Source organism: Sturnira hondurensis, unplaced genomic scaffold (genome assembly GCF_014824575.4).
Source record: "Sturnira hondurensis isolate 20B ecotype Veracruz unplaced genomic scaffold, ASM1482457v3 Scaffold0014854, whole genome shotgun sequence".
NCBI lineage: Eukaryota > Metazoa > Chordata > Mammalia > Chiroptera > Phyllostomidae > Sturnira > Sturnira hondurensis.
This window is the reverse complement of record NW_028087485.1, coordinates 11,386,279-11,402,299: the sequence shown is the minus strand read 5'-3', so window position 1 is coordinate 11,402,299 and position 16,021 is coordinate 11,386,279. Positions and strand designations below refer to the sequence as shown.

The 16,021-nt window shown below is 45.6% G+C and overlaps 1 protein-coding gene across 5 annotated transcripts in view; it reads left to right on the top strand.

The window, feature by feature from the left end:
* Positions 1-13,090, top strand: part of BTRC (beta-transducin repeat containing E3 ubiquitin protein ligase) — a 187,246-nt gene extending 174,156 nt beyond the window's left edge. For all 5 annotated transcript variants that reach the window (XM_037064110.1, XM_037064109.1, XM_037064108.1 and 2 more), the window contains 2 exons: positions 6,914-7,108; positions 8,887-13,090. In XM_037064110.1, coding sequence (XP_036920005.1) covers positions 6,914-7,075 — 162 coding nt within the window. In that variant the 3' untranslated portion in view covers positions 7,076-7,108; positions 8,887-13,090. The remainder of the gene's footprint in view (positions 1-6,913; positions 7,109-8,886) is intronic.
* The last annotated feature ends 2,931 nt before the right edge of the window (positions 13,091-16,021 follow it).

The window sequence follows — 16,021 nt, the reverse complement described above, 5'->3', positions numbered from 1 at the left end:
GTTGCTGTTGGCAGATCAGTGGGAGGTATTTACCCAGATTAGTCAGCTGCAGTGATTGGCTGTGACCACTGACCACCAACCTCCACCTCTGGGGGATCAGCTGTGCAGGAGCAGAGTGTGGTGAAGTGGTGCTCCAACATGTCTGTAGCTGTCCACTGGGTGTGCTGGCCCTGTGGGTTTACTGGATGGTGTAGGCCGAAGTCAGCCCCTACCTGTGTTTTCCCTGGGGCCACCCTGCCTGACTTATAAAGCAGTCTGAGATAGCTGCTATTCGTACTGGGCGTGGAGATTCTCAGGCTAAGTCAACCGTGAATCTAGGCTGCTAGTTCCAGACCTGGAGCTCACTGAGGCCAGCTGTTGCTTATTTGAGGGGATTTTAGGAAGTTACTAAGCACAAGCCAAGACCAACCACTCATGTGGAAGAGCAGCCTAGGTGCGCCCATAATTTGGGTGGGGCAGAGTCTCTGGGGATCTCCAAGGCAGGCCAAACAGTGTTAGCCAGGTAGTTGTCAGACTTCCATTCAACCCGATTTCTGTCGGTTCTGAGCGATGATTGTTCTATATTTTAGTTGCAATTTTTTTGTGGTTGTGCAAAGAGATGGGCCATGTCTGCCTATGCCACCATCTTGATATGAAGTCCTTATTGCACTTCTGTGAATTGTTCAGATGTGTATATACCATAATCAAGTTATACAAAATTTCCAATGTCTCCCTAAAATTGTGTCCCTTAGAATCACCCCTAGCAACCATTCATCTGATTTCTGTTTCTATACTTTTGCTATCTTATGAATGTCATAAAAATTAAATCATACAGTATTAGTGTTTTGCCTTTGGCCTGTTTCACTTTATTTAAGATTCATCCATGTTGTTGCCTGTGTTAGAACTTCATTCTTTTTTATTGCTGAGTAGTATTCCACTGTGTGGATAAACCAGTTTGTTTATTCATTCACCAATTTAAGGACATTTGGAATGTTTCCAGTTTTTGGTGATACTGAAAGCATTCCCATACAGGTTTTTGTATGTACATATTGTTTTCATTTTTCTTGGGTAAACACCTAGAAGTACAATTTCTGGCTTCTATGGTAAGTGTATGTTTGAATTTAAAAGAACTACTAAGCTATTTTCAAAGTGGCATTTTAGGAGTTTACAAATGCATGCCATTTTAGAATTCCACTAACAATGTATGAGAGGCTCATTTTTCCACATCTTTGATAGCACTTGTTATTGTCGGGGTTTTTTTTTAGTTATAGCCATTTTAGTGAATTGTAGTGGTTATAATTTTAATTTGCATTTTGTGATAACTAATGGTGTAGAACATCTTTTCATGTTCCTTCTTTGTAAAGTATCTGTTCAAATCTTGTCCTCATTTATTGAGTTGTCTTAAGTTTTTGAAAACAGATTTATTGAAATATAATTGACATACAATGAAGTGGCCATATTTAAAGTATACAACTTAGTAGTTAATTTTAACATATGTACATACCAATGAAACGATCACTTCAACCAAGATAATGAACTTATCCTCAGGTCCCTATGTGATCCCTCCTTCCCGTTCCACCCACGTCCCCTGCTGCAGGCCCCAGGCACCCACTGATCTGCTTTCTGTCAGTTATGATTAGTCTGCATTTTCTAGGGTTTAATTAATGGAATCAAAAAAGAGTGTGTACTCTTTTTTGTTTCTTTTCATTAAGCCTAATTATTTTGATGTTTGCCCATGTTGTTGATATATCAGTAGTTCATTGCTGAGTGGTGTTCCATTGTATGATTCTACAACAGTTTATCCATCTGCCAGTTGGTAACAATTCGGATTGTTTCCAGTTTATGACTATTACAAATAAAGTTTCTATAAACATTATGTGCAGATCTTTATGTGACCGTATGCCTTCATTTCTCCTGGGTAAATCCTAGGAGCAGAATTGCTAGATCATATGATAAATGTATGTTTAATATTTTTAGAAACTGCCCAGCTGTTTTCCAAAGTAGTTGTACCATTTAACACTACAGTACGACAGTGCATGAGAGTTCCACATTCTTGCCAATACTCAGTGTACAGCCTTTTTTAAATTTGAGTTATTCTAGTAAGTGTTTCATGGTACCTCATTGTGATCTTAATTTGCATATCCTTAATGTTACTACTGTTGAACACTGTTCCATGTGTTAATTTGCCAGCCATATATCTATTTTGGTGAAGTATCTGTTTGAATCTTTTGCCCATTTTTTTTAATTGAGTGGTTGTCTTATTATTGAGTTTTGAGATTTTTTACATATTCGGGAGACCCATTTTGTTTTTTTATCTCCTTAAAAGAATCTTTTAAAACAAAAATTCTTAATTATTTTAAGGGTTTTATTTTTTTGTTTTTTAGGGGCGGAGGGAAGGAGAGAGGGAAACATCAATGTATGGTTGCCTCTTGAGCACCATCTACTGGGGACCTGGCCTGCAACCCAGGCATGTGCTCTAACTGGGTATCGAACTGCTGACCCTTTGGTTCACAGGCCCACACTCAATCTACTGAGCTACACCAACCAGGGTAGAAATTCTTAATTTTGATTAAGCCCAGTATATCAACTTTGTCTATTATGGTTTCCTATTTGATATTATATCTCTAAAAAATACTTTGTCTAATCCAAAGTCACAAGGATTTCCCTTGTGTTTTCTTTAGAAGTTGTATAGTTTTAGTTTTTACATTTTGGTCTATGATTCATTTTTAGTTAACTTTTGTAGATGGTACAAAGTGTGATTCAGAGTTCACATAGATATCCAGTTATCCCAGCACCGTTTATTCAGAACTGTCCTTTGTCCTCTGACTTGCCTCTGCCGCCTTTCCAAAAACCAGTTGACCATGTGTGTCTGGGTCTACTTTCGAACTTACTCAGTTCCATTGATCTTTTTGTCTATTTGTCTGTCTTTGTCTCTTTTTAAAAATATTTTATTTATTTATTTTTAAGGGGAAGGGAAGTAAAGAGGGAGAGAAATATCAATGTATGGTTGCCTCTCATGCGTCCCTTGTTGGGAACTGGCCTGCAACCCAGGCATGTGCCCTGACTGGGAACCGAACCACGATACTCTGGTTCGAAGGCCCACACTCAATCCACTGAACTACACCAGCCAGGGCCGTCTGTCTTTGTCTTGATGTCAGTGTCATATTATCTTGGTTAGTGCAGCTTTTTAATAACTCATGACGTCTAGTAGTATAAGCCCCACCCCACCCCCCAAAAATAAATGTGCTGAGATTTTCATTGGAATCGTGTTAAATCTAGATCAATTTGAATTAGAGAGAATCGACTTCTTAGGAATATTGAGTCTTCTGATCCATGAGCACAGTGTATCTCTGTTTGTTTAGGTCTCTTTAAACTTTCTCAGCAATGTTTTATACCTTTCAGTGCAAAGATCTTATACATCTTTTATCATGTTTATCCCCAAGTATTTCATACTTTTAATGCTATTGTAAATGGTGTTTTTACATTTTAGTTTCTGGATTGTTCATTGCAAATACATAGAAATACACTTTTACTTTTTTTTCAACCTGTATACCTTTTATTTCTCTTTCTTGTTTTATTGTGCTAAGACCTTCAGTACAATGATCAAAAGAATTAGTAACTGGATGTCCTTATCATGGGGAAAAGGCAACTTGCATATACACAGATATGTGGTAGCTATAGATTTTCATGGGTCAACATTATCAGAGGATCAGTAAGTTCCTTTCTGTCCCTTGATAGTTGAGAGTTTTTATTAGAAGTAGATGTTGGATTTCATTAAATGCACTTACCTATACCCATTGAAATGATCATATATTCTCACCTTTATTCTGTTAATTGGAGTATTACATTGATTTTTGAATGTTAAATACAATTTTGCATCACTACAGATTTCCTGGTCATTAAAAGGATAATAATAAAGACATACTGTGAACACAACTCTGTGCCCCAAACTTGATATCCTGTTCCTTCACATCAAAAGAAATGGACAATCTGAATAGGCCTATACCTATTAAAGAAATTGAAGCAATAATTAATAACCTCCTAAGACAGAAAGCACCAGACCCAGATGAATTCACTGGTGAATTCCACCAGATGTGTGAGGAAGGCATTATACCAGTTCTCAACAATCCCTTCCAGAAGATATCAGCAAAGTGAATACTTCCTAACTTAGTCTATGAAGCAGAATTACCCTGAGAGCAAAAGCAGACAAAAATATTACAAGAAAAGAAAATCACAGACCAATATGTCCCATGCACACAGATGCTCGTCTATGAGTGTATTCGCACTTGTGTAAAGAATGTAAAATGGTACATCTCTGTGGAAACCAGTATGGCAGTTCCTCAAAATATCACAGATAGAATTATGATCCAGCACTCTCACTCTGGGTATACGTTATATCCAAAAGATCAAAACCAGGATCTCAAAGAGATACTTGCATATTCATGTTCATAGCAGTATTATTCACAATAGCCAAGAGGCGGAAGCAGCGCAAGTGTCCATCAACAGATGAACGGATAGCCAAAACGTGATACATGCACACACAAATATTATTCAGCCTTGAAAAGAATGCTACACCATGGATAAAACGTGAGGATATTATTCTACGTGAAACAAGTCAGTCACAAAAAGACAAATATGACGAGGTATCTAAAGTGGCCAAATATATACAAACAGAAAGCAGAAGAGTGGTGCCTGGGGAGTTTTAGTNTATTCATGTTCATAGTAGTATTATTCACAATAGCCAAGAGGCGGAAGCAGCGCAAGTGTCCATCAACAGATGAACGGATAGCCAAAACATGATACATGCACACACAAATATTATTCAGCCTTGAAAAGAATGCTACACCATGGATAAAACGTGAGGATATTATTCTACGTGAAACAAGTCAGTCACAAAAAGACAAATATGACGAGGTATCTAAAGTGGCCAAATATATACAAACAGAAAGCAGAAGAGTGGTGCCTGGGGAGTTTTAGTTTCGTTGTGTGTAAGGGCTCTGGAGACGCACTGCGCAGCAGAGCACGTTCACTCAGCACTGCTGACAGTGACCGGAAGGGGGCAAGATGGCAGGTGTTACATGGTTATTTCCATACTTCAAAATAAAATGTTTTAGCCCTGGCTGGTGTAGCTCAGTGGATTGAGCGCGGGCCTGCGAACCAGAGTATCGCAGTTCGATTCCCAATCAGGGCACATGCCTGGGTTGCAGGCCAGTTCCCGGCAACCATACATTGATATTTCTCTCCCTCTCTCCTTCCCTTCCCCTCTAAAGATAAATGAATAAAATCTTTAAAAAATAAATAAATAAATAAATAAATAAAATGTTTTAAAAAAATACAGATGTAATAGGTGAATGTGCAATTTCATAACTAATACAAATTTATTAGGTAGGATTTTTTGGTAATACTTTAAATTGTTTGATTCAGATTTAAGTGTGATATTACTCTCCTTAGGTTTAGTGATTTCACAATAAAGAAAATTTCTAAAAAATTACCATTATTTAAAAGATGGTAATATGCCAATAAAATGAAGTAACTTATATTAAGATAAATTTCCACAAAATATTAGCCAACTGAATCTAACAATGTATAAAAAGGGTTACACACCATGACCAAGCAGGACTTATTCCACTTATGCAAAAGCAGGTATAATACTCAAAAATCCATTCACGTAATCCATCACATCAGAAGGATAAGAAGAAAAATCACATGGTTGTATAGATAGATGCAGAAAAGTCAAAATGTAACATCCGTTCACGATAAACTCAGCAAACTAGGAATAGAAGGGAACTATTTCAACTTCATAAAGAAAAATGCAAACTAAAACTCCCAATATAATACCACTACAAATCTATCAACATAGCCAAAATTTAAAAGCTTGGCAATATCAATTTGTTGAAGATGTGAAGCAACTGGAATTCTGATACACAGCCGAGAGGAGTATAAATTGGTAGAACTTTAAAAACTTTTGTCACGCCCACTAACGCTGAGTGCACACCTACTCCGTGGGCCAGTGGTGCTCCTCCTCGGGGAGATGGGAGCACATACCCATCAACATACGTGTGCATAGAGACTTTACTTACAATAGCCAAGACTGGAATCAGCCTGTTGCTCCATCACAGGGCACAGTACATCGTAGTGTGTTCATGTAATGGAGTAGACTAGTAATAAAATACTAGTAATACTAGTAACAGAGAGGAACGTTATAGTGCTGAGTGAAAGGAACCAGGAAAAAGAACGCTGTTTTGAGCGTATTTATATGAAATTGAAAAACAGGAAAAGTGAATTGATACCTTTGGGATGAAGGTAGTATTGACTAGCGATGGGCACAAGAAGCCTTCTGGGGTGCTGCAGTGGTGTGCTGTGTATGCCTACAACTGCTTAAGTCGGGTAGTAAATTGTCCTGAATTTTGCCAGCTTGTTGAGCTCATATAGATAGCTTGAAATTGGCCAGGGTAGGAACTTTTTTTTTTCTTTCAGGGTAGGAACTTTTACACCGTGAAAATGTGCAGATGCTTTTACAAGTTGGGAGAGTCCATTGATAAACAGTTACCGGCACACTGCTTAGTATTGTGCATCAATCCTCGGCTGCTGGTTATAGAAGAATCCTAGGGGTGCAGAGAGAGGACGAGGCCATGCGGAGTGGTCTTGTTTAGCCCAAGGCTGGGGGAGGTAGCAGTGAGAAACCAGCATGCTCTTTGACATGTCTCAGCTCTAGTGAATATTACTTTGGTTGTGCATGAAATCAGCTGCCCACTATTGGACTTTTCCATCTTGCCTTTAATCCAAATTAGGTTTTTTCTCCATTAAAACAGCTAAATGCTCGAGAAAATGATCAGCACTACATAGCCTTACCATTGACTCCTTTTGACATGTTGCTGAGTATGTGTCCTTTTGATTTTGAGTAATTCAGAAGTTGCCATTTCTGCTTCTTTAGGAGCATTCGGGAAGAGTTTTCCGACTCCAGTTCGATGAGTTCCAGATTGTCAGTAGCTCACACGATGACACGATCCTCATCTGGGACTTCCTCAACGACCCGACCGCCCAAGCCGAGCCCCCCCGCTCACCTTCTCGAACATACACGTATATCTCCAGATAAATAATCGTACACTGACCTCATATACGTGCCCAGGTATGAAAAAGAATTGTGTACACAGCACTGTGAATAGAGGATGGAATATTGGCTGTAGGTATTGCTAGCTCACGGAGAGCCTTCTTGCCCTTTGTCTTTCCAAGTTGTGAATAGCAAGGGAAGCTGACATCATGACACAGAGCTGGGGCTGTGTGTTGGATGCTGCCTTCATCCAGGTCGCCAGCCTCCGTTCTGGGTGATTCCTGAACTAGACCTAGCTGACCTGTGTGCAGTAGAACTAATAATTCCTGACCCGATTATTTAATAGCATTCTTAAGAAAGTAAGGGGGAGGGGAGAAAGTAAGAGATTTGAATCAGTTTCAAAACTAAGAGTAATTGACCCAAAAGCCTGTGGCTTTGTAGTTTCCTGAATTAAACCAATACCCATGATAAAAACCCTTTAAATCGGGTGGATAATTTAATGTATGAATGGGAACATCTCATGGTGAAAAATGCCAACTTCTCCCAGCCTTGTCAGTGTCATTCGATGTAAGAGGTAGCTTTTTTTATCCTTATGCCCACTCCCTACTCCCTCTAAAAGTGAAAAGAACCATCTTTTGACCTTGGGAGTAGCTTTGGAGTTGGTGAGGACTCCATGCATTCACCATTCAAGTCCTCATCCTCCCTCTGAGTCAGGAAAAAAATCCTAAAACTCATCTTTAACTATGTTGTGGTATATCCCAACCATACCTGGTGTCCTACCCAGTTGAAATACGTTAAGTCATTACTGGTCTAGGAAAACTGCACTATCCCTGGGGATTGGCTCCCACACCTGCCTCAGTGCTTGTGGCAGAAGAACGCGTTTAGCACACTTTCCTGCACATCTTTTTACAGTGGCTTTTCTAAGTGGGGTGCTTCGTGCCCTGCTGGGCTCATTTCAGTGCCCACTTCTCACAGGACGTGCTGCTTCCTCGCCCCTCGGCCTCCTCGGCCAAGTCCCGCCGGCAGGCCTGGGCACGAGTCCTGGCTGTGTGCCCGTGGGCAGGTGACCTCCCAGGGCCTTGGTCTCCTGATTAGTACAGTGAAGGTTGCAGGTACACCTGCTACACGGAGCTGTTATGAGGATCGCAGCTGAAATGTTGTATATAAAATTTTCATTGCTTGGCACAATGCCTAGCACCTAACAAGCCCTTAGTAAAAAGTGGTTTATTGGTATTAATATTGTAATCATGTTACCTATCCCCTCCTTTTGCCAAAATTTGCTGCTCCTGAGATTTCTGTGGCATTCTGCCATATGTAATATTTTTCCTGGTGCCCTTATAGCTTACGTCTCCTTCCTCTCTCACCCCTACAGCATACACATCCCCTAAGAGTCTGTCTCAGGCGTTGTTTCCTTGTCGAAGCCCCCTTTCTTTGGCTGCTGTGTCTTTTCCCAAGGCTTCTGCCTTAACCTCCAGACCACACACCCAGCCACCACCTGCACACTGGTCTTGGGAGGCCACGCGGGGCCAGAGCCTTAGAGCTGCCCTCACCCGCTGCACCTGTGCAGGGAGCAGACACAAGCTCGGTGCTGCTGCACCCACACGATCCCTCTTCATCTCAAGACATCAGATCACTCTGCGTGACTCTGAACATGTCAGTGAGCCCCTGCCAAGTCCCCGAACAGGCCGTGCAGCCTCTAAAAGAAGCTCCTACTTGGCAGGGGCCAAAAGCAGGCATTGGGAAGGATTTCTGAGCCTTTCTCCCAATTGACAGCTAAGTTAATATTCTTTTTCTCAAAGAGCGAGTGAGAAATACAGGGAAAGGGACTAATGACTATCTGCTCTGTTTTCACACAGGACTCATTAAAGTTGCGGTATTTAACGTATCTGCCAATACCAGGATGAGCAACAACAGTAACAATCAAAATACTACCCACTTCCCCCGGACTAGCCGAGGAGTGGGGCTTTGAGACTCCCGTTGGGACACAGTTGGTCTGCAGTCGGCCCGGAGGGGCTGCTCAGCACAGCTGACTGCTTCCCTGCTGCTATCAGAAGATCTTTTCTTTCGTGACTGATTGGAACTTTTAAAGCTCACCTCACTTCCCCTCCTCCTCTCCCCTCTGCACCTTTTTTTCCTCGTTTGGTTCCAGACAAAGATGACTTATAAATATATTTAGTGTTTTGCCAGAATCTCTCTTGCTTTGCTGTTAAGCAGAAGAACTAGTTTCCCTATATAGCCTGCTGGGAGAGACCCACTTCTAGGGGAGAGCGGGGTACAACTTGAAGCCAGACAGCACCCAGTGTCTCCCTGTGAACCGCAGGAAGGCCCAGCGCCTGGCAAGCTCAGCACAGCCCCACTGTGCTTAGGAGACAGCTGTCTGCACCGTCTCTGGGGCGAGAGAGAGACAACGAGAATAAGTACACTGGGAGATCGGGCCTCTTTCTTCCATTTCTTTTCTCTGTTTCTGCACCTCTTCCCCTGCCTCACTCCCCTCCAACCTGCTTCTCTGCTCCACCTGCAAAGTATGAAGAGAGAATCTTCAGCTAGCATGAGACAGATCGGCTAGAAAATGCAACACTTTTCAGAAAAGTTAAATGCTATTCGGTCAAAATTTCAAACTGAGGCTTTTGCTGCAGGTGACCCTCTATGACAATGATGAGTTCTCAGACACGGTGTTTCCATCGTATTTGCAACTCTGTTCTCCTTCTGACACCCTTCCCCAAAGAGGGAGGGGTAGAGCCGAAATTCCCTGGGTTCCATCAATGGTCACATCTTTTCTGGACTCAGCGGTCTCTTCGGCTCCATGTAGAGTGTGCAAAGGAGTTGCTGATTGCATTTTCTCTCATTAACAATTAGATGTGTAATAAAAAGCATTGTACTTCATCTTAAATCACTGGTAAGGCTCAGCCTACAGAAAGGCTTGAATGGCCGGAGCCAGGCGCTCAGTGCATTCTGCACCATGGTTCAGATCTCTGGTTTCCTCACCAGGGCCTGTGAGCACCAAGGCGCCTGTGTCTTTGCCAAGGCCACAGTTGAAGTAGCTTTAGAGGTGGTCAGGAGTAAAAGTTTGTCTCTTTTTCATTTAGTCCAGTAAATAGCATTTCTCAAAAATCAAGCTAAATCATCTCAACTTCGCACTGCAGAACCTTCCTTCTGCTTTTCCCAAACCCAGTATTTACAAAGGGCAAAGCTGCTAGAGAGAGCAGATCGGGGTGAAGCTTGGCACACAGGGTTTCATACTGAGGCAGAGACTGCCTTCTCTTCTCCTTTCCTCCCTCCTTCCCTCCAGTCTTCTTTACTCTCCACTCTCCTCTGACCAGGAAGATTTCTCTGGGAGTTGGTGAATAACATGAACAAATGGACCTCAGCCAGGGGCGGGCTGACCCGGCTACTTGAAAGGCAGCTGTATGGGCTTCAGGTGTGGGGCACAGGTGCCACCCAGCCCGGGAGCACAGAGAGTGCCGTCAGCGTGTGCCCAGCCTGTTTCTCGCGGCAAGGAATGGACCTGCACCAGCCACTTCTGGTGGCACAGGCGTGCCCATCAAAACCCCCGAGGCCAAGGCACAGTCTCAAGTTTCCCTGGGGAGCTGAGCTCTCAGGCCCTTCATTTCCATCCCTGATCTAAGCAGTTGAGTAAAAGAAAGCCCCTTTTTAACCAACTGCTGGAGAACTTCGGAGTGGGAGCCAGCTGCAAGTAACCTCACAGCCAGGCCACCTTTACTTCAGCAATGGCGAAGGCGAGCAAAGCCATCTTTCCTCTTCCTTCTGATTTGCAAAAAGGCGTCTCTTCCCAAGATGTACCCAGACCGAGTGTTATCACGTGTTGGGAGGCAGGCATGCATACACAGTTTTCCTTTTCTGCTTTATGAATGCTTTTAAGCTTTTATTCCCAGGTTATAGTCAGAAAGTACTTCCCAATGTAATATGTCATTGCCTAGGAAGTATTTTCTGAGTACAATTCCCTTCCCAACTACCCAAATGCCACAAAGAAATGTTTTCTATTTAGTCACTTATCGTGGTTCCTTGTCCATTGTGTTGACTATTAATGCCTTTTTGATTGGTTGAGGAGGATGTTGCAGATGAGGCAGAGGACCATCAGCCCTGAAGACACACAGGTCAGGCGTTAGAGAGGCGTGGGTTTGAAGCTGTTTTAAAATATTGTCCAATAGCCATAACTTACTAGCCCTTCTGTCACATGCTGCTGTTCTAAAGTGAGAGCTGTTGAATATTCACTGGTGCCCAGGGTGTTGCCGTCCCGTCTAGGTTGGAAGGTAGATTGTTTCTGAGACTGTTCTGAAGCTTGTCCAGTACATCCTAAGTGAGATGGAGGTGGCCCTGCAGTCCCCAGCCGTTGGCTCCACGGAGGATGTTCCCCACGCTGTCCACTGCTGCTGATGGAAATGGGAGTGGAGTGAAGGGGTCTGAAAAACTCGAGTCAATCGCCTTTCTCAGCTCTAGGGGTCATTTACCAGTTCATTGTAGAAGAAATAATCAGGTGAATAGAAGTTCATTTCCAGAGAAGGTAAACCCCACTTACCATCTCTGCATGATTTCAGTGGGAATTGATTATCACTAATCCCCAACTGGGCCAGAATAAATGTAAAGTTTGACCTTTTAAAAAAGAAACAAAGAAAGTCTCAGCACATTTAAAGGAATGGTAGAAGAGGAGCTGAAGGCATCTCTGTGCTGTGACACGAAATGTCTGCCTTGGAGATTACTCTGTTCTCACTGAAATGCCCATGTGGGCCCAAAGGAATGTTCTTAAAGGTAGGAGGGAGCCCCTTCAGAGGTGGGCACAGGGAGTGTGGGTGCACCTGCACCTGGGGCCCTGTGCGCCCGTGTGGGCGCTCCATCCCCTCGGGGCTGCCGGGACGACACCAGCATGCCTTGCCCCACACGTGTTTCCTTCTGCTTTCTTACATGCAGTTTGAAAGCAGATGTGTGCTGTGAATGGGATGCCTTTCACATTTGTCCCTTGACAAATTCTTCCTGGTGGCTCTTCACCAGAAACTTTAGAGACAGGCACTCTCTGGAACTCTGTTGACAGACTGTAAAGTTTGGCCCTTATAATTTGTTTCTGAACTGGAAAAGACACTGGGACTCCTAAATCATCCATTCTGTGTTCTGCTTAAGAAAAATCCTTTTTAATTTTTCTTTTGTAAAATCAAAAGCTAAAGAGAAGAAAATATACACTCTTTGGCCATCTCTTGGTACCCATTGGTCTGCGTACTGGGGCCAGCCTCCTTACCCAGTACTTGGTTGTGTGTGGAAGCAAAGGGCTCAGGTGGCAGAGGTGGGGGCTGTTGGGAATAATGAGGAGAGTGTTTTCTTTTCTGGAACTGCTGGCGTTGGTGTCCTCCGTTTACCTTAGATGGTAACACCGTCTTGCCTGAAGTGCCAGCCCAAGGGTCGAGGCTGCAAGCTTAGTTATGGAGGAATCCACCACACATCTAGGTTGAAAAAGGGGCGCTAAGATACCCCCCCACCTGTGACTCTCACATTCCTTGATGATCAGGTTTACTGTTTGACTTTAACCCTCATCTCGATCTCCTTCCCCATTTGGACACCTTCAACAGACGTTCCAGGAGGCGCCCTTGCTCCTCCTCACCTTCCTCTCTCCCCTCCTAGAGGGATTCTCACGTCTGACCTGGGCACCCAGAGCTTGCAGACTGAGTCTGTCTCCCCAGGCTTCATCCACACGGCCATCTCCGAGGTGAATAGGGCTGGGTTTTGCTTCTTGTTGCTTTTACCCGTAGTTCATTTGTGACTTTGATATTCTTGGAACTAAGGAGAGAAACCAAAAGAGCATGATCATGGCAACCTGGTTTCACGTGACACTTAGCGCATTGCTATCACAAAACCTCTTCTATTGGAAGTTGTGTGTCTGTGATTAGACACTGAAATTTGCGGGAGGCAGATGACCTCTAAAACTTCGTACTCTGCAGCCTGCCCATCTGGCTTTCTCAGCTCCTGATTGGCTCTGTGTGCATCTAAGGATAAGTGTGGTTAAGGATAAATGGCATTATAAGCATCAACTCCCTTTTGTCTCGTTCCTTCTTGGACACTGAAGGAAAAGGAGGGTCAGACCTCTGGGTACCAAGGAAACGAACACCTTCCCAAGTCAGTGATCACTCAAGCCCAACCCACGCTGTTCTGAGAGATTTTCACGGGACTCCAGCCATGGAGCAGGCCCGGCCACAAATGTGAGCTTCCCTGGGAGCTTTCCGTGGGTTCAGCCCTTTGTTCTCTCGACTCAACAAGCGCTGACCGCTTTGACTCGTGCGACCGTGTCTCGGTGATGTGTAGTCAATGTGCCGATGTGTCCACAACCTAGAATCATGGTAACATAGTGTGTTTGGTTTTTTTAACTGTTCAGAAAAAAGTAACTTAAATTACAAATATAAGATTAAAGTGAATTTTCCAAGTGTCTTGTCTCTTTGCCCCGGCACCAGTAGGACAGTGAGTTTTTCAATATACAAGTTGAGAGAGTGCACAAGTACGTTTTACAATAATCCAACATGAGAAAATGATGTGGAGAGAAGTCGGGGCCAAATGCTGTGAATAAATGTGGGCCCGGCAGACCATGGATGTCCCCTGTTAAACTGAAGCCAGCGTGGTGTCTGACTGGGGAACTGGACCCCATAGCCGTGGCCCCCCATGACCATGGCTGAGCCCTGACTTCCTCCTGAGAGGGTCAGAAGACTGCAGACGGGTGAACGTATATTTAGGAGGAGCACTTTCTGGAGACTCCAGCAAACCGTGAAAATGAAGGAGGCATTGACTGGGGGGCGGGGGGTGGGGGGGTGCACACCCGCTTCCCTCCTCAGACCAGACCTGGGCAGGTGCAAGGGCATGTCATCGCCCTCCGCCCCGCCCTTCCTGGAGTCACAAGCAGGACCCTGTCAGAACAAACCCATCCCTGTCTTACCTCTGTGGACTTCTAGTGGGAGTGTCCTTTCCTGGCCAGACCCCCCTGTCAACGCTGTCAGCTGTGTGGCCTCAGTGCCTGTCATACCGGACCGACTGGTCATGAGAGCATTTTCAGACTGCGAGAGGCAGGGCCCCCATGCAGAGCCATCCCTGCCAGGGCTGGAGGCATAATAGCAGGGTATGGGGTGGACCGAACACTGTGCAGAAGGGGAGCCTGCGTGGGAAGAGGGGCTCCCCAAACTTCCAGAGACCACACTAGCTCTCCTTCCTATCAGCTAAGGGCAGGGAGGGAAGAGGCAGCAATGACCGCTCAGGCCTTGGCATCTAGTCACTTGTCCCCAGCTGGGCTCCTGAGCCCCATACTGAGCAGAGGCTGGGCCTGGGGGTTTAGGGTCACCTTCAAACCCAGAGTAAGCTTCCCTCAGAAGGCAGGGGTCTGGGACACGCCCCTGACACAGCCCTGAAGGCACTGTTTCCCAAAGCCAGGCCGGGTCTGGGATCCCTCTCTTGAAACCTATAGCTGTGCCACCATCGGCAATGACGAAGGGGAGGAGACCTCTCTTTCCTGATTGGCTCTTGCCAATTAAGAGCATTTTATTAGGCTGCTAATTAAAGGCACTTCGGGTAGCAGCGGGAGAGGCCGTGTGGGTGCCTGGTGAGACGGAGCTGAAGCCGGGAGAAGTCGTTTTCTTCCCCCCATGGAAGCAGCGCCTCTCAGGAGCCCTCTCAGTCCCCCAACCCTTCCTGCTGCGCCCACCACACCCCTTGCTTTCAATTAGCAGCTCTGAGGGGAGTGAGGTCATTACTAAGCCCAGGTGGAAAGCCCTCCCGTGCCTCAGGCCACACAGGCCCTGGGGGGAGGGGGCTGTCCTGTCCCCACACTGTAGCTTGGAATCTGAGCTGCCCAAGGGTCATGTGTGTTTCCATCAAAGAGTGGCCCCTGGGTCTCCTGGGCCATCACCAGCAGTCACCCAGTGAACGGGATGACCAGTCATTTGGTCACATGGTGTGATCCCCTTCCTCACCAAAGGTTCAGTGTTAGGAAATGTGACCTTCCTATTGACCCCTGTGCAGAGCTGTGCCCTTGCAGACCCCTCAACCCTGAGTGGGCCCAGGAGGAGGAGGGACTGATGGGGTTACAGTCCCAGTCTCAGGCACCCGGGACTCCTCCTCTGAGCTCATCACACACTGGAGGCCCTTCCCCTGAATGGCCCAAATGAGCCTCAAGCCAGTCCGCTTCCTCCGGAAAGAGGGGGGCCTGGCCGTGACTTAGCAAGACGGGGATAGGCATCAGGGTCAGAGAGAGCCCCTCTCTAGAACCCTCCCTGTCCCATCTCGCTGCCCTCCTCACCCCCTCACTTAACTGCAGAGTTAGCACCAGCCCAGGCTGGGAGGGCAGATTTATGGCCAGGCCTGCCTTCTCCATTTAACCTGAGGCTGGCCCGGGCTCCAGACACTAAATTAGATTTTTGACAATTAGAGAGACTAATGGGCACATGGCCATCCCCAGAGCCAGATATCCAGCAAGGCCGTCCTTTAATATCCACCACTGGCCGGCTGCCCCTCACCTCAGCAGGCATTTCTCTCCCGTGGCCTGTCTGCATCTTGCCGCCTAGGGTTTCTCTGGTTCCCTCTCCCTTGATTTCTTATCCTCTTTTCCATCCTGGCCCAAGGCCAGCCCTGCCTTGGGGGTCTGCCCTCTTTGCCTCCCTTTCTCCCCTTGTCACGTCTCCCATCTCTACCTTCCCTGGGGCCCATCCCATCTGCAAGCCCCCTGAGGGCAGGGGCTTGTGCCCTAGCCTGTCCTACAGGCTCAGCAACCAATGGGTGCAAAGTAAGTGTCCCAAGCCTTCCTCCCTCCCTCTGCGCCTGCTTCTCCAAGGCCTGCCCTCCTGGCACCAGGCCCGGTCCAGGCCCTGACCTGGCTCTGCTCCAGCCTGGGCTGGGTGCCCTTCCCCGAAGCCCCTCAGCTCTGGTCGGGCTTGGGCTGGGCGGGTAATGAGATTGCAGTAAGTGGTGTTGGGGGGGGGTGCTGCTCACATTCACTCAGGCAGACTCATA